General features: G+C 37.5%; 1 protein-coding gene across 22 annotated transcripts in view; it reads left to right on the plus strand.

The window, feature by feature from the left end:
* The window catches only part of LOC105492700 (methyl-CpG binding domain protein 5), a 512,463-nt gene that overhangs the window by 434,810 nt on the left and 54,769 nt on the right, over positions 1–22,884 (plus strand). For 14 of the 22 annotated variants that reach the window (XR_011610253.1, XR_011610254.1, XM_071073816.1 and 11 more), the window contains 2 exons: positions 10,370–10,516; positions 21,854–22,522. Coding sequence is in view for 20 of the 22 variants with exons in the window: in XM_071073816.1 (XP_070929917.1) it covers positions 22,410–22,522 (113 nt within the window). In the remaining 2 variants the exon portion in view is untranslated. The other 8 variants (XM_071073811.1, XM_071073812.1, XM_071073825.1 and 5 more) reach the window with 5 other exon arrangements.

The following is a 22,884-nucleotide window of genomic DNA, read 5'->3' on the forward strand; positions in this document are numbered from 1 at the left end:
ATTATTAAGAAGAACTTTTCTATCTATGGTTCTATTTTAGGAGAGTAAAAAAGAAAATTTTTTAGTATTTTGAAAGGAGAGAAAAATGAGTAATTAAACTTGAAGCACATTGTTTGCATACTATGTACCTGACAATTTGTTTGGAAACCAGGAACACAAAGGTAAATAAGACAAGTAATGTGTGTATATTAAAATAGAGTTTGGCAAGTGCTGTAACATACATGTAACACATGTAGGATGAAAGAGGAATAAGCAGGTAACTCTAGACAGGATAATAAAAGGTTACTTTAAAGAAAATGGGGGGAAGTTTTTCTATGCCCAGAGAGCAATATATGCGAAGGCTCAGAGTTGTAAACACATTGTTCAGGCATTTACAAGAAAGTTTAGCGCAACAGAATACAATGGTATCTTGGGAGGAGCTGTGAGTAGGCATTTTTAGACATTGTTAGATGATTGAGAATGGAATTATTGACATGTGAGGACTTCTTTTATGCCCTTGGTATTCCTCATGTTTCTTTATATTTCATGCTTCATCCCTAGCTCTATTCCTAAGTGTTATTTTAAATCAGAGACTGTATTTTGTACTTCCTTATCTTACGGCGACTAGTTCAGTGCTGAGGGCTTGGTATATGCCTACTAATGAATAGTGTTCATCACTCACTCAGCAAATATTTTTGGTTCCAGTACGTGCAAGGCTTGTACTTTGTGCTATGGGGAAAGAAGTGATACGAAGCCAACCTTCAAGGAGCTAGTGAACCCAAAACAAAAATTAGCAGAGATTTTTGTCTGCTATGATGACTGCTATATCCCATGTACTCACAGAGCTTACATTCTTGTCAGAGGAGACAGACAATAATAAGATAAATTGTAAAAAAATAGACTATGTTAGATAGTAATAAATACTAAGGAGAAATGAAAGTAGAAAAAATGATAATTACCAGAGAAAGAAAGATAGTAAATTTACGTAATTTCTCATCCCATTTCCACAACTCTAGAACAGAAAAAATAAAAGCATTGCCTTATACAATTGCGATAAGGATTAAATGAGCTTGGATATCCATATATAAAAGATTGAAACTAGACCCCTATCTCTTGCAATATACAAAAATCAAATCAAAACGGATCAAAGACTCAGATATCTAAGACCTCAAACTATGAAACTACTACAAGAAAACGTTGGAGAAACTCTCCAGGACATTGGAGTGGGCAAAAATTTCTTGAGTAATACAAGCACAGACAACAAAAGCAAAAATGGACAAACAGGACCACGTCAAGTTGAAAAGCTTCTATACAACCAAGAAAACAATCAACAAAGTGAAGAGGCAACCCACAGAATGGGAGAAAATATTTACAAACTACCTATCTGACAGAGATCAATAACCAGAATATACAAGGAGCTCAAACAGCTCTATAGGAAAAAAATCTAATAATCTGATTTAATAATGGACAAAAGATCTGAACAGACATTCCTCAAAAGAAGTCATATAAATGGCAAACAGGCATATGAAAAGGTGCTCAACATCACTGATCATCAGAGAAATGCAAACAAAACTACAGTGAGATACCATCTCACCCCAGTTAAAATGGCTTTTATCCAAAAATCAGGCAATGAATGCTGGTGATGATGTGGAGAAAAGGGAACCTTTGTACATTGTTGGTGGAAATGTAAATTGGGAATGTAAAGAGAGAACAGTTTGGAGGTTCCTCAAAAAACTAAAAATGGAGCTACCATACGATCCAGCAGTCCCACTCCTAGGTAGATACCCAAAAGAATGGAAATCTGTATCAGATATCTGCACTCTCATGTTTATTGCAGCACCATTCACAATAGCCAAGATTTGGAAGCAACCTATGTGTCCATCAACAGATGAATGGATAAAGAAAATGTAGTATATACACAATGGAGTACTATTCAGCCAAAAGAAGAATGAGATCCTATCATTTGAAACAGCATGGTTGGAATTGGAGATCATTATGTGAAATGAAATAAGCCAAGTGCACAAAGACAAACTTCACATGTTCTCACTTATTTGTGGGAGCTAAAAACTAAAATAATTGAACTCATAGAAATAGAAAGTAGAAGGATGGTTACCAGAGGCTGGGAAGGGTAGTGGGGGTTTGTGGGGAGAAGTGGGGATGGCTAATGAGTACAAAAAATAGAAAGAATGAATAAGACAGAGTATTTGCTAGCACAACAGGGTGACTATTGTCAAAAATAATTTAATGGTACATTTTAAAATAACTGAAAGAGTATAATTGGATCGTTCGTAACACAAAGGATAAATGCTTGACATGATGGATACCCCACTTATCCTAATGTGATTATTATGTATTGCAGGCCTATATGAAAATATCTCATGTAACTCATACATATATATACCTACTGTGTACCCACAAAAATTAAAAACAAACTTAAAGGATTAAATGAGCTAATTTGTGTATATATAAAGTGTTCAGTGCAGTTCCTGGAAGTGGATAAGATAAATGGAAATATTATTTATTCATTTGGCTAAAATAACTTTAGCACCACAGCCATCTTCTTCTCATAAGTTATAGACTTCTTTTATTAAAGGATGCACATTTCAGTGGTTTTAAACTACTTTATCTAAGGCTAATACTTTCTCACCCATGTGTTGCTCTTTTTGTCTTCTGAAGAAGATGCACTCACATCTAATACTCCTTTCTTATTGAAGCAAATCATCATTCTTTCATAATACTTTGTCAAAAAAACAGCGTTTGCTTATCTAAATGTCTGCTCATCATTTTCTATTTCAGGCATCAGGCAGGGATCCACATCTTCCTTTGGAAAATATCTATTACTGCTTCATCACTTACCACATCTCAAGGTTAAAAAGTCTGACAAAATGATACCTCTATGTTTGTTTACCAGCTAAAAATGAATACGATATTAGAAATGTTATTAACAGACAGAAATATAAAATCTTCAGTATTAATCTTCCAGAAATAAGATCACTTGCAAAGATTAGGTGAAGTTTCAGGTCTCCTACTAACCTTTTCTTTGCCCATCTAAGCTCCATGCAGCCCTAGATGTCTCCTGCCCACACCTACCAATTCTTGAAAACTAGATTAACTCTCTCTTTGAGCTTAATTAGCACGCCATACTTAGCCCTATCATAACAACTATCATTCAGTGTTATGCCCCACTTCCCACCCCTCCGCTCCCCAGACAGTAAGCTCCTTAAGGTGAGGACTACGTTCTCTTCATGTTTGGATTCCCAGCATCCATCACAGTGCCTCACATAGAGTTGATGTCCAATACTTGCAACATTAATTATAATGCCTGGAGGCATTTATTATATCAGGATTATATAATAGAAATGCCAGTTGACCTTGTTTCCACATCCCTTGGTTGCTCCTTTGTCTCTCTTGGCTGCTTTCTGAGAAACAGCACCACCCAAGCATGTTGCCACACCCTGTCCTACACTTCCCTTGTCCTGCTCTGGTTCAAAAATCATTCCCTAGTTTTTCTAGTAATGATGTAGTTAGAGGAAGGTGGTATCCAAACACAAACAAACAAACACAACAATAGTCTGGATATGAAGGGAAGACCTCAATGGTGGGAGTACCCTATGGAGTAACTGTGGTCCAGGGTAGCTCTTCCGGATTAAAAACTTGATTTTGTTCTTGTTCTCAAGAGTGATGAGCCTGGCCTGTGGGATCTAACACAGACCATCCATATTTACAAGAAATTAATTTGTATACCAGATTACCTATGTGTGTGTGTGTATGTATTTAATGTATTTATTTGTGTGTGTGTGTGTGTGTGTGTGTGTGTGTGTGTGTGTGTCTGAAATACTTGAGCTTGCTATCCGAGTAACTTAATTATATCAGAGCACCTATGAAATCCATCAAATAATCAGAAGGTTATCCAGTGGTGGCCATGGAAATAGAACAAAATAAGTTAGACCGTTCCAAGGATTATTTTACCCAGGCTGAGGAAGAGCCTTGTCACACAGAATATAATAATATCTTCCTGATGACTAAGAGAAAGTAAACAGGTTGTAAGATCTCAAGTATACCTTTGAAAGACTTGATGAATTTTTTTATTTGCTAAAAGAAAACAATTTTTTAATCCAGAAAAAATTCAGTGGCATTTTATATATCCTAAAATAAGTAATTGTACAATTCGATTCCATAATTATTTGATTCCCAAGATAAGTTCCTGAGATAATGATAATGTGATATTGCCAATGATGGTGGAAAGAAAGAAAGAGAAAGAAAGAATGGAAGGAAGGAAGGAAGGAAGGAAGGAAGGAAGGAAGGAAGGAAGGAAGGAAGGAAGGAAGGAAGGAAGGGAGGGAGGAAGGAAGGGAGGGAGGAAGGAAAGAAGGAAAGGAGGAAGGGGGGAGGGAGGGGGGGAGGGAGAGAGGGAGGGAAGGGAAGGAATGAAAGTAGAGGATTGATATTGAATGGTTCTCTGTACCCTTTACTTCCTCTAAGTCAATAATCACCACAGTCTCAATTTCCTTAGGAAAGTTACCTGTGTGCTTATGGTTTTAGCTGGCTTACTGGCCCTCCTACACACATTGGTAGTGCATAATGATCTACTAAGAATTCGTCATTTACCCTTTTGAAGAAACTATGAAATGTAGGATAAATGGCTATGTAGCAAAATAAATTGTACCTCTTGTTAAGGGCTATAGTGAAACCTTCAGCCTTATCTCAAGGTACTTTCTATTCCAGAAGTTGGAAACCCAAATGCCTATAGAGGCCAGGCTGATGGGAATGAAGCAGGAAGTTATTGCAGTGAACTGGAGAGCCAAGTTGTTTCTGGAGGAGCAGCCACTGCTCCGTTCCAGATAATTGTTGTAAGGCAGGAATGTTGGCCTAGTGTTACCATATTGTCCAGTTTCTCAGGTAAAGCAGGAAATAGAATTGTTATGTGAAATCTTTTGTTTTAAATATTGTCAATTAATTTACTTATATTATTATTCTTAAACCATGTGCAAGCCAAACACTTCTGTAGGTGGGGTTTGACCCAAAGTCCTCCTGTGTATGGCTGCTCTTACATTTTGCTTGTCTGTTTGTTAAATTAGAGACTTTTACAGTTTTTGCTTTTCTCAGAACATCCTCTAAAACACTGTATGCCTCATTTGGTTATATTGAAACTCCCTCCCTCTCCAACCTGAGTACTTTGTGCATAAGTTTTCTGTGGCCGCTACATTTTCTCTGCCATCCTCATCATTCCAGTGAACAGTCAGTCAAGTACTGAATGGAGTCTCCTTGAGACACTTTTCATATGAGGCTATTAAACATCCGTGGGTTTTACTACTTGTTTCATTCCTGATATGTGAGCTACAGAAACACAATAAAAGATCACTTATTTCATGGGACTTAGAGATTATATGCTCTTTGGGCTCCCTTTTCTAAAATCTGCACAGAAATAATCTTCCTCCTCTTGTTTATTGAAAGACCTTACCAGATACTTTACTAGACTGTAGTTATCTTGAACATTTAATAATATTTGCTGGAGAGACTTATTGGACTTGGGTGTTCCTAGATACATAGTCAGACACAGTGTCTTTGGGTATGTTTCTTCAGTGGTTGAGGAGTTGTCTTATTTTTCCTTTGAGTAACCTGATTTTCAGGGTTACTAGGGGACTAGTAGGGTATTACTTTACCTCTGTTTGGTATTGATTTATTTATGTTTATTTATATACTTTATATAAAGTATAAATTACTTTACCTCTGTTTGGTATTGATTAATCCAAGTAGGAACTTGGCAGCCACTGTTAAATGAATTGAAGAGTACTAAATATTTTTATAGTAAAAGTGTATGTAAATATCTAGTGTATATATGAATACACCATTTGGTGTGTTGCAAACCCTCAAATAGACATAATTTACATTATTATATTCTCATCGTACAGGTTTGGGAATAAACAAAATTGATATACATCATTTTTCAGCAAAGATTTGACATTCATATATTAAGCTGCATCCTGAGTAGATAAAATACTAGTCATGCACAGATAAGATGTGAAAATTACCCCCCAAACCTTGTTGGTGTACTCTTAAATAGATTATGTAAATGCAGCCAAGTTTTTTTTATCGGTATTCCTTATGAGAAATCACCATATTACAGAAAAGCAAAAAATAACCGCTGTGCTGACAGCTAACATACAGGAATAAATCATAAATAATTTTTCCTTGAGAATTATAGTGAGTTTATCGTTTTGTTCATAGATGTTCTGGTATAACTTGTTACTATTCTTTAAAACAATTCCCTACATTTCTTAAGTACATTCCTAGGTGGATTTGCAGAAAATATAAAAAATAAATTTTTTTTAAAGATATGTATTTGAGAGCTGGTAATTGTTCACTTTTGGCTTTAATGAAAGGAAGTGTTTCATAGTAAGTATTTTCCATATATGCATACAGACCTTCACTTCCCATCTCATTATATATTTTCAAAGGCACAAAGTGAAGCTTTAACCTGAACTTCTTTGTCTCAACTGCTTTTTCTTTTGCAATATTGCAGGATGTCAAGGGCGAAGAGAAAGCTCAGTTGTTTGTAATAACTTCTGTGAAGCAAAATAACTGTATATTATATGGGAGAATTACAAGGGGAACCTAGTTTAAAGACTCGGAAAGTTAAGTAAAGATTAGGGAGACGAGGGAAGACTTCTCTGAGAAAGTGACATTTAAACTGAGATAAATGGGCACTATTCAGTGAAGAACAAGAGGGTGAGATGGGAGACAATATTCCAAGTAGAAAAGTGAGCATGACACCCGGAGGCATTTTAGAACCAATCTAAAGGACAGCCTTGATTTTTACTTGCAGTATGTAGATCATAATAGGTTAATGCAGTATTCTTTCCAACTCTCCACATCTTTTTCTCCTTTTGAATAAAACAGAAAGAGAAATAATAGCATATTACTGGGCATGAAGCTTTCCAATAAAAAGCTTCCCTAATACTTCTAAGGATTAGGGAAACATTAATTAGCTCTTCTACAGATATAACACTTAATTTTTTGAAGGTAGTATTTTCCCTGATTACAGAGCTAATATATGTTTATTATAGAAAAATTTGAAAATCCAGAAAGGCAATGAGAAAGTATGTTTATCCATTACCAGAGAACATATAGAGTATAGTGGTGTTCTATTCCTATGTCTATATAAATAGTATCATTTTGTAAATTAAGATGATAATTATATGTATAATTTTATAGTACATTTTTTCACCTAACAAAATCATGGTCTTTTTCCCAGTGCTATTAAAATTTCTGTAATATGACTTTCATAGCTATATATGACTAATAACAATTTGGATACTTACTGTGTGCTAGGCACATCTACATTTACTTACTTTTTTCCCAGAACAATCCTATATGGTTATAATCCCCATTTTATAAGAAATTTTAAAACTTGTGCAAGGTCACAAGTTAATAAAGGGTAGAGCCAAGGTTCAAACCCAGCCAGCTTCTAGCTTCTGCTGTTAACCATTAAGGCTACGTAGCCTGTCAATACTATGATTGGTTTAAGTTAAACCCTATTTTAGGCTTTGTAATTGTTTTTAGTATAGTTTTTGGCTATTTGAAATAATATTTTTCATTCTGTGAGTCGGCAGTTAAGACTGGGCCCAGCTCTAGCAGCTCATCCCTGTTCCACATGGTGCTGGCTATATTTACTTACAAGTCTAGGGCCTCAGCTGGACTGGCTGGACAGCTAGACTTCTCTCTTCATGTGATCTCTCATCCTCGATGGGGCTAGCTCAGATTGTTCACATGATGATGGCATTCCAAGAAACAAGAGCGAAAGTTATAAGGCCTTTTGAGTTTTAGGTGCAAAACTTGAACAGTATCATATGCATCAAATTCCACTGGTCAAAGCAAATCACAAGGCCTGCCAAGATTCAATGTATGGAGTGATAAATTCATTTCCTGATGGAAGGAACTGCAATTTTGTGGCAACCTACCACACTTAGCATTTTGTTCAATGAAGGCTTCTATGTGACTAGAGTGTACAAGTTCCTGAATTTTCGTAGCAAAATATGGCCTGGTATAAATAATCTTATTGACCAAAGATGGGCACAGACAAGCATGCCTGCTACCTTGACTCTGAGGACTGGCCTCACGCTCAGGAGCCTGTCTCCGTACCTTGAGAGCTGATGAAAAATATAGCTTTCCTACATCATTATGATCCCTCATCTCAGGTTGTGAACTTTTACACTTTTCTGCACTGAACGGTCAAGGACATCTGAAGCTAGAGAATTTCTCTCTAGTGAGTGGCAGGGGCAAGAGAGATTTGCCTTTCTAGGGTATCCTTGTACAACTATATAAAACAAATGTAAATGTGCTGGGGTAGTTTGAGTGAATAAGTGGAGCCTGGCAGAGGTATTGGGTCGCTTACAAAGGATGTATCTGAGAGGTATATTTTGGAAGAAATGACTGCACAGTGAAGATAAGCAATGGAAAAATAACTAGGCCAAAAATGGGGCTAATTATTGCACAGTTTAAAAATATGAAAAAGATGTAACTGCAAGATAAGTGTGCTCATAAATAAAAATGCATGTCTTCAATAAATAGGTGAAAGGTGAAACAGATGGGGGAAGGTTGACTGAGGGATTGACTAGGTACTGTGAAGGAACTGTTTGAATAATTGACATGATGGTGAAAGATAATTAGAACGGGGAAATGTCATTTAGGGTTACTCTAACAAGCATAATTCAGCCACTAATGATGGAAAGATTATGAATATGTTCATTTATTATCCAATAAAATGATAATTATGTTGTAGCCACTCAGACTTCCCTCTCCAAAATAGTAATGTTATTATTTTTAATCCAATCATGTCTGTTGTTACATGTATATATTGTTTTGGAATATAAATATAAAGGCGGGTTTTATGTAGGACTTGTTCTCAATTGGAGAATATGAGGTGTTCACTCTTGAGGATATAGGAATAGAGTGGACTTCTTAATTACCTTTAAATATTTCATGAGCTAAATTTATAATCATAGTATTAAAAGTATAAGCCATGATTTAGATATACCAAATATCTATGTTTTACCTAATGTACATAGTCTCATCTTGATAAATCAATAATTAATTGGGTGCTAATTTTGTCCTGTTGTGTCTCCCAGTAGTCCCATCCACTGAGCACAAGATCAGTGTGTGATGTCATTATAAATATTTTAATAGAATTTACTCATAATACCACATGACTCAAAAACCAATTCATTATTTTTATCATTAATCATTTAATCAGAAGAATTTGGCATTTGATGTTATTCAGCAAGGTTTATGAAGAATAGCTATTTACTTATTTTCATGGTGTCACTTCATGTTGTTTTGAGTATAACTTAAGAAATTCACATTTGGCCGGGTGCGGTGGCTCATCCCAGCACTTTGGGAGGCCGAGGCGGGTGGATCACGAGGTCAGGAGATCCAGACCATCCTGGCTAACATGGTGAAACCCCGTCTCTACTCAAAATACAAAAAATTAGCCGGGCGTGGTGGCGGGCGCCTGTGGTCCCAGCTACTCGGGAGGCTGAGACAGGAGAATGGTGTGAACCCGGGAGTCAGAGCTTGCAGTGAGCCGAGATTGCGCCACTGCCCTCCAGCCTGGGTAACAGAGTGAGACTCTGTCTCAAAAAAAAAAAAAAAAAAAAAAAAAAAAAAAAAAAAACACATTTAAGCCAAGCACGGTGGCTCGCACTTGTAATCCTAGCACTTTGGAAGGCCAAGACAAGAGGATCATTTGAGCTCAGGAGTTCAAGACCAGCCTGGGCAAAAAAAAGGAGACTCCCATCTCCACGAAAAAAATCAAAAAATTAGCCAGGCCTGGTTTGGGCACCTGTGATCCCACCTATACAGGAGGCTGAGGGAGGAGGATAGCTTGAGCCCAGGAAGTCAAAGCTGCAGTGAGCCGTAATTGTGCCATTGCCCTACAGCCTGGGCAACAAAGCAAGACCTTGTCTCCAAAAAATTAAAGTAAAATAAAATACCCATTCAACACTTCATAAAGTAGTGAGTTTATTCTTAGGTTAACAATAATGTCAGTAAAGCAAAATGAGAAAAAAAAAGATCTGTTCCATTAATTAGCATCCTGTTGAAACATAAGTTTAATTTTTATTTTGCTGCATTTATTTATTTTAGGGATTCCTTTATTAATCCAATTAAAATGTGTCTGTAAACCACTTAGTAAATAAAGCTGTGATTAACTTTATAAATAAAATTTAAAGTTAGCATATTAATTTTCTTAGATGCCCTATCACACTTTTTCAACACAGAAATCATCAAAGATTGTGAGATCATCAGGGAAAAATCTAGAGCAAAAGGCTCTTTTGCTGTTTTATCAACATGCATAGTCATTGGCTTCTTTTAAAAACCTGTTTCATTTCAGACACATGTGTTGCTAAAAGTTTATAAGCCTACATGTTAAAAAATCAGAATGTAGGCGGAGCAAGATGGCCAAATAGGAACAGCTCCAGTCTCCAACTCCCAGCGCGAGCGACACAGAAGACCGGTGATCTCTGCATTTTCAACTGAGGTACTGGGTTCATCTCACTGGGGAGTGCCAGACGATCGGTGCTGGTCAGCTGCTGCAGCCCGACCAGCGAGAGCTGAAGCAGGGCAAGGCATCGCCTCACCTGGGAAGCGCAAGGGGGAAGGGAATCCCTTTTCCTAGCCAGGGGAACTGAGACACACAACACCTGGAAAATCGGGTAACTCCCACCCCAATACTGCGCTTTAAGCAAACAGGCACACCAGGAGATCATATCCCACACCTGGCCGGGAGGGTCCCACACCCAGGGAGCCTCCCTCATTGCTAGCACAGCAGTCTGTGATCTACCAGCAAGGCAGCAGCGAGGCTGGGGGAGGGGCGCCCACCATTGCTGAGGCTTAAGTAAGTAAAAAAGCTGCTGGGAAGCTCGAACTGGGTGGAGCTCACAGCAGCTCAAGGAAACCTGCCTGTCTCTGTAGACTCCACCTCTGGGGACAGGGCAATAACAAACACAGCCGAAACCTCTGCAGACGCAAACGACTCTGTCTGACAGCTTTGAAGAGAGCAGTGGATCTCCCAACAGGGAGGTTGAGATCTGAGAAGGGACAGACTCCCTGCTGAAGTGGGTCCCTAACCCCTGAGTAGCCTAACTGGGAGACATCCCCCACTAGGGGCAGTCTGACACCCCACACCTCACAGGGTGGAGTACACCCCTGAGAGGAAGCTTCCAAAGCAAGAATCAGACAGGTACACTCGCTGTTCAGAAATATTCTATCTTCTGCAGCCTCTGCTGCTGATACCCAGGCAAACAGGGTCTGGAGTGGACCTCAAGCAATCTCCAACAGACCTACAGCTGAGGGTCCTGACTGTTAGAAGGAAAACTATCAAACAGGAAGGACACCTACACGAAAACCCCATCAGTACATCACCATCATCAAAGACCAGAGGCAGATAAAACCACAAAGATGGGGAAAAAGCAGGGCAGAAAAGCTGGAAATTCAAAAAATAAGAGCGCATCTCCCCCGGCAAAGGAGCGCAGCTCATCGCCAGCAACGGATCAAAGCTGGACGGAGAATGACTTTGACGAGATGAGAGAAGAAGGCTTCAGTCCATCAAATTTCTCGGAGCTAAAGGAGGAATTACGTACCCAGCGCAAAGAAACTAAAAATCTTGAAAAAAAAGTGGAAGAATTGATGGCTAGAGTAATTAATGCAGAGAAGGTCATAAACGAAATGAAAGAGATGAAAACCATGACACGAGAAATACGTGACAAATGCACAAGCTTCAGTAACCGACTCGATCAACTGGAAGAAAGAGTATCTGCGATTGAGGATCAAATGAATGAAATGAAGCGAGAAGAGAAACCAAAAGAAAAAAGAAGAAAAAGAAATGAACAAAGCCTGCAAGAAGTATGGGATTATGTCAAAAGACCAAATCTACGTCTGATTGGGGTGCCTGAAAGTGAGGGGGAAAATGGAACCAAGTTGGAAAACACTCTTCAGGATATCATCCAGGAGAACTTCCCCAACCTAGTAGGGCAGGCCAACATTCAAATCCAGGAAATACAGAGATTGCCACAAAGATACTCCTCGAGAAGAGCAACTCCAAGACACATAATTGCCAGATTCACCAAAGTTGAAATGAAGGAAAAAATCTTAAGGGCAGCCAGAGAGAAAGGTCGGGTTACCCACAAAGGGAAGCCCATCAGACTAACAGCAGATCTCTCGGCAGAAACTCTCCAAGCCAGAAGAGAGTGGGGGCCAATATTCAACATTCTTAAAGAAAAGAATTTTAAACCCAGAATTTCATATCCAGCCAAACTAAGTTTCATAAGTGAAGGAGAAATAAAATCCTTTACAGATAAGCAAATGCTTAGAGATTTTGTCACCACTAGGCCTGCCTTACAAGAGACCCTGAAGGAAGCACTAAACATGGAAAGGAACAACCGGTACCAGCCATTGCAAAAACATGCCAAAATGTAAAGACCATCGAGGCTAGGAAGAAACTGCATCAACTAACGAGCAAAATAACCAGTTAATATCATAATGGCAGGATCAAGTTCACACATAACAATCTTAACCTTAAATGTAAATGGACTAAATGCTCCAATTAAAGACACAGACTGGCAAACTGGATAAAGAGTCAAGACCCATCAGTCTGCTGTATTCAGGAGACCCATCTCACACGCAGAGACATACATAGGCTCAAAATAAAGGGATGGAGGAAGATTTACCAAGCAAATGGAGAACAAAAAAAAGCGGGGGTTGCAATCCTAGTCTCTGATAAAACAGACTTTAAACCATCAAAGATCAAAAGAGACAAAGAAGGCCATTACATAATGGTAAAGGGATCAATTCAACAGGAAGAGCTAACTATCCTAAATATATATGCACCCAATACAGGAGCACCCAGATTCATCAAGCAAGTGCTTAGAGACTTACAAAGAGACTTAGACTCCCATACAATAATAATGGGAGACTTCAACACTCCACTGTCAACATTAGACAGATCAACGAGACAGAAAGTTAACAAGGATATCCAGGAATTGAACTCATCTCTGCAGCAAGCAGACCTAATAGACATCTATAGAACTCTCCACCCCAAATCAACAGAATATACATTCTTCTCAGCACCACATCGTACTTACTCCAAAATCGACCACATAATTGGAAGTAAAGCACTCCTCAGCAAATGTACAAGAACAGAAATTATAACAAACTGTCTCTCAGACCACAGTGCAATCAAACTAGAACTCAGGACTAAGAAACTCAATCAAAACCGCTCAACTACATGGAAACTGAACAACCTGCTCCTGAATGACTACTGGGTACATAACGAAATGAAGGCAGAAATAAAGATGTTCTTTGAAACCAATGAGAACAAAGATACAACATACCAGAATCTCTGGGACACATTTAAAGCAGTGTGTAGAGGGAAATTTATAGCACTAAATGCCCACAAGAGAAAGCAGGAAAGATCTAAAATTGACACTCTAACATCGCAATTAAAAGAACTAGAGAAGCAAGAGCAAACACATTCGAAAGCTAGCAGAAGGCTAGAAATAACTAAGATCAGAGCAGAACTGAAGGAGATAGAGACACAAAAAACTCTCCAAAAAATCAATGAATCCAGCAGTTGGTTTTTTGAAAAGATCAACAAAATTGACAGACCACTAGCAAGACTAATACAGAAGAAAAGAGAGAAGAATCAAATCGACGCAATTAAAAATGATAAAGGGGATATCACCACCGACCCCACAGAAATACAAACTACCATCAGAGAATACTATAAACACCTCTACGCAAATAAACTGGAAAATCTAGAAGAAATGGATAATTTCCTGGACACTTACACTCTTCCAAGACTAAACCAGGAAGAAGTTGAATCCCTGAATAGACCAATAGCAGGCTCTGAAATTGAGGCAATAATTAATAGCCTACCAACCAAAAAAAGTCCAGGACCAGATGGATTCACAGCTGAATTCTACCAGAGGTACAAGGAGGAGTTGGTACCATTCCTTCTGAAACTATTCCAATCAATAGAAAAAGAGGGAATCCTCCCTAACTCATTTTATGAGGCCAACATCATCCTGATACCAAAGCCTGGCAGAGACACAACAAAAAAAGAGAATTTTAGACCAATATCCCTGATGAACATCGATGCAAAAATCCTCAATAAAATACTGGCAAACCGGATTCAGCAACACATCAAAAAGCTTATCCACCATGATCAAGTGGGCTTCATCCCTGGGATGCAAGGCTGGTTCAACATTCGCAAATCAATAAACATAATCCAGCATATAAACAGAACCAAAGACAAGAACCACATGATTATCTCAATAGATGCAGAAAAGGCTTTTGACAAAATTCAACAGCCCTTCATGCTAAAAACGCTCAATAAATTCGGTATTGATGGAACGTACCTCAAAATAATAAGAGCTATCTATGACAAACCCACAGCCAATATCATACTGAATGGGCAAAAACTGGAAAAATTCCCTTTGAAAACTGGCACAAGACAGGGATGCCCTCTCTCACCACTCCTGTTCAACATAGTGTTGGAAGTTCTGGCTAGGGCAATCAGGCAAGAGAAAGAAATCAAGGGTATTCAGTTAGGAAAAGAAGAAGTCAAACTGTCCCTGTTTGCAGATGACATGATTGTATATTTAGAAAACCCCATTGTCTCAGCCCAAAATCTCCTTAAGCTGATAAGCAACTTCAGCAAAGTCTCAGGATACAAAATTAATGTGCAAAAATCACAAGCATTCTTATACACCAGCAACAGACAAACAGAGAGCCAAATCAGGAATGAACTTCCATTCACAATTGCTTCAAAGAGAATAAAATACCTAGGAATCCAACTTACAAGGGATGTAAAGGACCTCTTCAAGGAGAACTACAAACCACTGCTCAGTGAAATCAAAGAGGACACAAACAAATGGAAGAACATACCATGCTCATGGATAGGAAGAATCAATATCGTGAAAATGGCCATACTGCCCAAGGTAATTTATAGATTCAATGCCATCCCCATCAAGCTACCAATGAGTTTCTTCACAGAATTGGAAAAAACTGCTTTAAAGTTCATATGGAACCAAAAAAGAGCCCGCATCTCTAAGACAATCCTAAGTCAAAAGAACAAAGCTGGAGGCATCACGCTACCTGACTTCAAACTATACTACAAGGCTACAGTAACCAAAACAGTATGGTACTGGTACCAAAACAGAGATATAGACCAATGGAACAGAACAGAGTCCTCAGAAGTAATACCACACATCTACAGCCATCTGATCTTTGACAAACCTGAGAGAAACAAGAAATGGGGAAAGGATTCCCTATTTCATAAATGGTGCTGGGAAAATTGGCTAGCCATAAGTAGAAAGCTGAAACTGGATCCTTTCCTTACTCCTTATACGAAAATTAATTCAAGATGGATTAGAGACTTAAATGTTAGACCTAATACCATAAAAATCCTAGAGGAAAACCTAGGTAGTACCATTCAGGACATAGGCATGGGCAAAGACTTCATGTCTAAAACACCAAAAGCAACGGCAGCAAAAGCCAAAATTGATAAATGGGATCTCATTAAACTAAAGAGCTTCTGCACAGCAAAAGAAACTACCATCAGAGTGAACAGGCAACCTACAGAATGGGAGAAAATTTTTGCAATCTACTCATCTGACAAAGGGCTAATATCCAGAACCTACAAAGAACTCAAACAAATTTACAAGAAAAAAACAAACAACCCCATCAAAAAGTGGGCAAAGGATATGAACAGACATTTCTCAAAAGAAGACATTCATACAGCCGACAGACACATGAAAAAATGCTCATCATCACTGGCCATCAGAGAAATGCAAATCAAAACCACAATGAGATACCATCTCACACCAGTTAGAATGGCGATCATTAAAAAATCAGGAAACAACAGGTGCTGGAGAGGATGTGGAGAAATAGGAACACTTTTACACTGTTGGTGGGATTGTAAACTAGTTCAACCATTATGGAAAACAGTATGGCGATTCCTCAAGGATCTAGAACTAGATGTACCATATGACCCAGCCATCCCATTACTGGGTATATACCCAAAGGATTATAAATTATGCTGCTATAAAGACACATGCACACGTATGTTTATTGCAGCACTATTCACAATAGCAAAGACTTGGAATCAACCCAAATGTCCATCAGTGACAGATTGGATTAAGAAAATGTGGCACATATACACCATGGAATACTATGCAGCCATCAAAAAGGATGAGTTTGTGTCCTTTGTAGGGACATGGATGCAGCTGGAAACCATCATTCTTAGCAAACTATCACAAGAACAGAAAACCAAACACTGCATGTTCTCACTCATAGGTGGGAACTGAACAATGAGATCACTTGGTCTCAGGGAGGGGAACATCACACACAGGGGCCTATCATGGGGAGGGCGGAGGGGGGAGGGATTGCATTGGGAGTTATACCTGATGTAAATGACGAGTTGATGGGTGCGGCACACCAATATGGCACAAGTATACATATGTAACAAATCTTCACATTAGGCACATGTACCCTACAACTTAAAGTATAATAATAATAAATTTTAAAAAAAAATCAGAATGTAAAATTATATAGACTAATTAGAATATGCACAGTCTTTTGGAAGTATTTAAGCACCTACTGTATGCTAGGGATTATACCAGGAACTGGGAATATGACAAGGTCCTGCTGTTAGACTGTTTACATTCCAATGGGGAAAGCTAGTCAATAAACACACAAATAAATGATAAGCAATAATAATCATCATCAGATAATAAAAGTATCAGTGAATTAACAAAGTGTGAGAGAGTACCCCTAGAGTTTACATTACGGTCTTTTTGAGGAGATGATGTCTAATTTGAATGCTGAATGGTTAGAAGAAGCCAATGTAAAGAAGAAAATCCAGTTGCTAAAATTCATTCCACCAAAAGCCATTTCCAGAGACTAATTTGCATATTTAAAGGAATCAGGAAACTGAAAACATTGGTGGAATCGTGGCAGGTATGTCCCTCAGAACATACACACATGCACACACACACACACGCACACAATTTTGCATCTCATTATTATTGCTACAGAACTGTTTGTGAAATAAATATAAATTAAGTCCTAAGTATAAGACCTATTGTGGATCCTGAGTCTTAGTAAGATGGAGGGGCCTTCATATCACAAAATCTTTTATGTTTTGACCTATGCTTATTGGGCTTAAATGAAACCATATAAGCAAGGTGGGTCTTTGGAGAGGTGAGGCAAGATGCTGTGAAATAGATACTTCTAAAAGCATAGTAATATTAAAGTGTTAAATTTGGAAAACAGGAGAAGCTTTAGTTTTCATAATATCATAATTATAAAATTATAAAAGTAAAGCCTGACTACATCTTGGATGAGTCTATATAGAAGGTGAAGTTATCAGAATCATGAAAGCAAGTGGAATCGATTTTAATATTTAGCAAAAGAAGGTATGCTTCAGTTTCAAAAGTTTAAGAAACATGGCCTGAAATGATTTCCTAGTTCTACCCTCCTGGCACTTTAAGAAATGTAAGGACCCTAGAATTATGCAATTCTATGCTATCAAATAATTTTAAATGAGTTATCAAGATGGGCATAGATATATGTACAGGAATATTTTTATGAGATTTATTTGTCATTGTGAAAATTTGGGAGAAAAATCTATGTCCACCAAAGGAAAATTAGTAAAGAAATTATATATATATTTATGACAAAGTTATACCCAACAATTAAAGATCATGTTTTGGAAAAGTGTTTAATGTCATAGTAAAATGCCCAGGAAGGAAAAAAAGTGGTAATGATTCAATATTTAAAAGACACACATTTACACATAGAAAATATTTGGAATCAGTACAACTGCTTCAGAGAACAATTTGGCAATATCTGTAAAGTTGAAAATGTGCAGATCCATTAACATGATTATTTACAAATAGATGAATAGTTGTATAATCATATGATAGAATACAATTTTGAGGTTAAAAATTCATGAATTGGAATCCTGTATCTGCAACAGAGATAAATCTATATACCTCAATAGAGATGGCTCTCAAAACATGTTGAATTTTAGAAAAGCAAGTTACAGAATTATATGTACCATATACCAGTATTTATATAAAATTTCAAAATACATGTAACAGTAAAATATTGTTTATGTATACATATATAGGAAACAAACATATTAAAACATGACCTGAAAGGATACAGACGAGAATCATAATACTGGTTGCTTCTGGGGTGGAAGGGAGGGGATTGGGCTGAAAAGGAAAATGGGATGGGGGTGGGGGTAGTATTTAACTTCATCTGTAATGTTTTCATCTTATGTTTTAAAATAAGCAAAAATGACAAAATGTTTACATTGTAAATTTAGAGTAGTGGACGTTGTTGTTTACTAAACTCATTTTTTATGTAAGCTTTTAAAACTTTCTAAAAACAAATGATTGAAAAGAAGCATATCAATGGTTCCACAGACATTTAGGACTTTTTTGTTTCTGTGAAGAATGTCATTGGTATTTGATACAGATTGCACTGAATCTGTAGATTGCTTAGGGTAGCATTGTCATTTTAGCAATATTAATTCTTCTAATCTATGAGCATGGAATAGCTTTCCATTTGTTTGTATCCTCTTCTATTTCTTTAATTGGAGTTTTATAGTTTTTTTGTATTTTCCATGGTTATTATTCAGCAGTGAGATTACAGTTCAGTATTTATTTTCATCTTCAAACTTCTCTGTATTTTCCAAATTCACAAGATGAATGTTGAGAGAAAAAAATGCCACTTAACAGATAAATGACAACTATATTGGATTTTTGCTATGAGGGCTTCCTAAGACCCTTACAATTGTGCTGCCTCTGGAAGGCTGAAGTAGCAGCAAAAAAGGGCTGATCCTCCCATACCCCATGCCCAAACCCTGAACAAAAGAAATTAGAGGGCTGGCTGCCTGCAAGATGTAAAGCTATGAAACCAGCCTTTTCTTGGGCAGAGAGGCAGACGGATTAGGGTGTCAGTCTTGATCAGGCATCAAACTTTGAACAGACATCAGAACAAGAACCTAGAGGGTTTACTAAAAAATAGATTGTCCCCAGAGTTTCTGATTCATTAAGTCTGAGATTGGGCCTGTGAATTTGCATTTTTGACAAGTTCCCCGGTGTTACTGGCAATAATGATGTTTGTCCCAGAACCATGTTAGAGAACTGCTGGTTTAAGCAAAACCCGGCCATCAGATATTGGTATTTTTGATTACTGAAATGTGAGGGAAGCATTTGGCAGCAATCACTGCAATGTTATTATCTGGCAGATCCACAAATTACTTAATGGAGTGAGCCAGCCAGTCTCAGGGAAGTTAGAGCCACATTTAAGAGCAGGCAGGAAGAAAAAAAAAGGTATCAAACAGAAAGCTGAAAAGTAGGGAAAATGGGAATGGGCCCAGTGTAATGATGAGACCACTGAAGAGATTTCTTTGGAAAAGCAAGGTAGTAAAACAGACATGAAAAGGGACTATAAAAAAACAAGTTTGGTCATCAGAGTCTGTTGCTATTTGACAAAACTAGGGGTCCAGGATGGCACAAAGTTCATACCACTTTCACAAGCACTAGAAATTCCATGAGGCCACAATCTCCTTGTGAACAGGGATTGACCCATCCTCATCCCTCCCGTCCTCTTCCCTTTCTGTTCTTCCACATTGAGTAGCTCATGAGAGCCAAATATTACACTGGGCTTTGGATAAATAGTATTTTGCTGTCTTAATTCAGGCTGCTATAACAAAACACCGTAAACTAGATGGCTTATAAACAACATAAACTTTTGTATCATAATTCTGGAGGCTGGCAAGATTAAGGCACTGGCAGATCCAGTGTCTGGTAAGGGACTACTTTCTGGTGCATATGGTCTTTTCGCTGTAAACTCACATGTTGGAAGAGAGCTCTTTATGGCCTAATGCCATTCATGATGGCTCTGCCCCCATGACCTAATCATCTCCTAAAGGCTCTATCTCCTAATACCATCACCTTGGGGGTTGGGATTTCAACCTGTGGATTCTGGGGGGAATACGGACATTCAGACCACAGTACTTACCATCTTTGTACTCCCAGCACCTAGCATAGTATCTAGCACATATATTAGCTACTCAGTAACTGTTGAATGAAATGTGAATAAACACAGACATGAACAGCTGGAGTCATGGTCAAAGGTATAGTGAGTGGAAGATGTTATGCCTGCAGGTAGGACATTTCTGTGAGAAGCATAGCACAGTGGACTGGGGCCAGTGATGCAAATTACCAGCTTGAGACCCTGTTGGGACTGCTACTACTTGGTACTTTTCTTTATACTCCAAAATTTTTCCCAGTAAATTTTTGATATTTTCCCCATTGCCTGCCATTGTTTGCCACGTCCATACCCACAGTTCCTTGCTTTCAGTTGTGAGTAGATGCTTCATTACAACACTCTTAACCTGCCTCAGAGCCAAGGCTGCAAATAAGGCATATACCTGAATATATGATGCCTTTTATATATCAAAATGCCTGCAAATAAGGCATATACCTGAATATATGATGGCCTTTACCACAAGATGGTCTCCTGCTTTCCTAAGGAGAAATCCAAAACAAGGGTTTGGGCCAACTTAAATACACAGACTTTTAGCAATGTAGTTAAGTAGTTGTGTGTCTATTTACAGTGCTTAATTTGTTACTTGATTAAGTTATACATGCGTATTTGAAATGCATGTCGTCTAAAATAATACATTAGCTTTTTCACTTACATGTTTTGAAATGATTTTAATTTAATACTTTCATATGAATCTCAAGTCATTTAACACACTTTTTCAGAGTGTATCTTCACTTCCATTTAAATTTTTTGAAATATAGTACTTGTTGAATCTATGGACAATGCTGCCACTGAAATATTTATCACAAACCAAAAATCCCATTCATTCAACACTATGATAATTGTTTTTCATCCATTCTTTAGTGTAGTTTCATGAATCCCACAATGTAACTATATACAGTATATTAAATTGGTCATAAAAAGGCTTCTTTATAAAAACAAATAATACTAACAACTGTGAAGTTGCATTCTCTACAAGACTGGGTACTAAATCTTCTACAAATTTACTTGCCATGATTTTTTATTTAATAGCTCAATCAAGATAACCTTTATAAGCATTCCACACTATCATTGATTATGGCAGTTTCAAGCTAGTATGTCCTCCTCAAATAGCACCTCGTAACTGAATAAGGGAATTAAAAGAGCACCCCATAATATAAGGAATTTTGTAAACTCTTGACTATAAAGCAGATTACACTCATATTCAGTAATATTGGAGGGAAACCGCCTCTTATATTTGGAAAAGTACTATAAATTTATTTCCTTCTAACTTTTTATTTAAAAAAAAATAAACATTTTCTTCTCTAGACCAAAACTGTATAATGATTAGAAAAGAAAACTGAATCAAAGGGTTATATAATATTAAGAAGTTATTAAAATATGACTGGATTAACACACATCTCTGTAGTTTACAGGTCATAAGAAGTGATGGATATATTTTTATGTCAAGTTAGAAGGAGGCCTTATGTGTACGTGTGTATGTTTGAGTGTATGCGTATATGTAATGCCATAATTACGGGTCTGTCTCCAGTAATTAGAAAGTTGAATATGCTGAAGAGCAAGTAAATTGGTTTAATTGGAGTAAGTGGACTAAGTTGGAAGAAGGAAACAACTTGAATTTGACATATGATTTTGATAGCAAAGGACATCAACGTCATTGGGTACACTTCATAGTTTATTCTATTTTAGAATTGTAAAGCATCTCAGTTTTCAACATTAAATATACAAGTTCACATATTTACATATGTTTCAGGCTACATTATTGGAATTTTGAAGTCATGAAAACATCAGATGAACCAACCTGCAACACCTTGGATTCAGATTGGAAGATAAAGAGAAAGTTTAAAGAATGTGGCCTATAAAGGCGGGTACCTGGAAATATTAACTGACTCACACTGTAAAAATGAGACCAGTTTCTAAACAATAGAGATTGTTTTAGTACGACATCAAGGTTCAAGACAAATGTTGAACTAAAAACTTTACACTCCCCACCCCCAGTTCACACAGGTACCAGCATTGGTGAATTATGATTTTCCTTAGTCAGAAGCACTCATTTTTACCCATGTAGACCATCCTTAGGAGTTAAATATTGGTTATTTAATGTAGATTATAATGGGAAGCTGATTTTTTTCACAATGGCAGATTTCAAGGACTTGGTTCCAAACTGAGCTGAAGCTTCCCAATGAGTTTTGTACAGTCTGGGAAAAACCGTGCTGCACTGGCCCACTGTTGAAGGCCATCATGCTCTGTAATATGAGGATATCATCTTATTGCTGATATCTTTGGAGAGTCCCTAGCAGACACAGAAAATGAATGGAGGCAAAGAGTGTGACGGAGGGGACAAGGAAGGAGGTCTTCCAGCTATACAAGTTCCTGTGGGTTGGCAGCGTCGTGTGGATCAAAATGGAGTGCTTTATGTCAGGTAAGTTCTTATTATTACCTGTGGTACCTGCAAAGTTGCACTCCAAAGACTAAGGAGAGAACCAAACATGGTGACTGATGGCTCCTCATATAAATGTGAATAAGTGACCTTTGTGCTAGAAACATATGAGAGTTTTTAATTACCTTAGATTTCCAGAGAATTTTTGTGCATTACTTGTTTATGTAAGGTGTCGTTCTGCTTATCTCTGTAACAAGAATAAAGAAAAATATGATGATTTCTAAAAGAAACATGCAATCATCATTACCACATTCACAGGAGAATGTAAAATACTTGAAGTATCACTTGACTTGAATTACTCTGTCCTTCAGAGTATGTCAGCTGGCTTTTTTGATAAAATTGAG

The sequence above is a fragment of the Macaca nemestrina genome, chromosome 11 (assembly GCF_043159975.1).
Source record: "Macaca nemestrina isolate mMacNem1 chromosome 11, mMacNem.hap1, whole genome shotgun sequence".
Taxonomy (NCBI): Eukaryota; Metazoa; Chordata; class Mammalia; order Primates; family Cercopithecidae; genus Macaca; species Macaca nemestrina.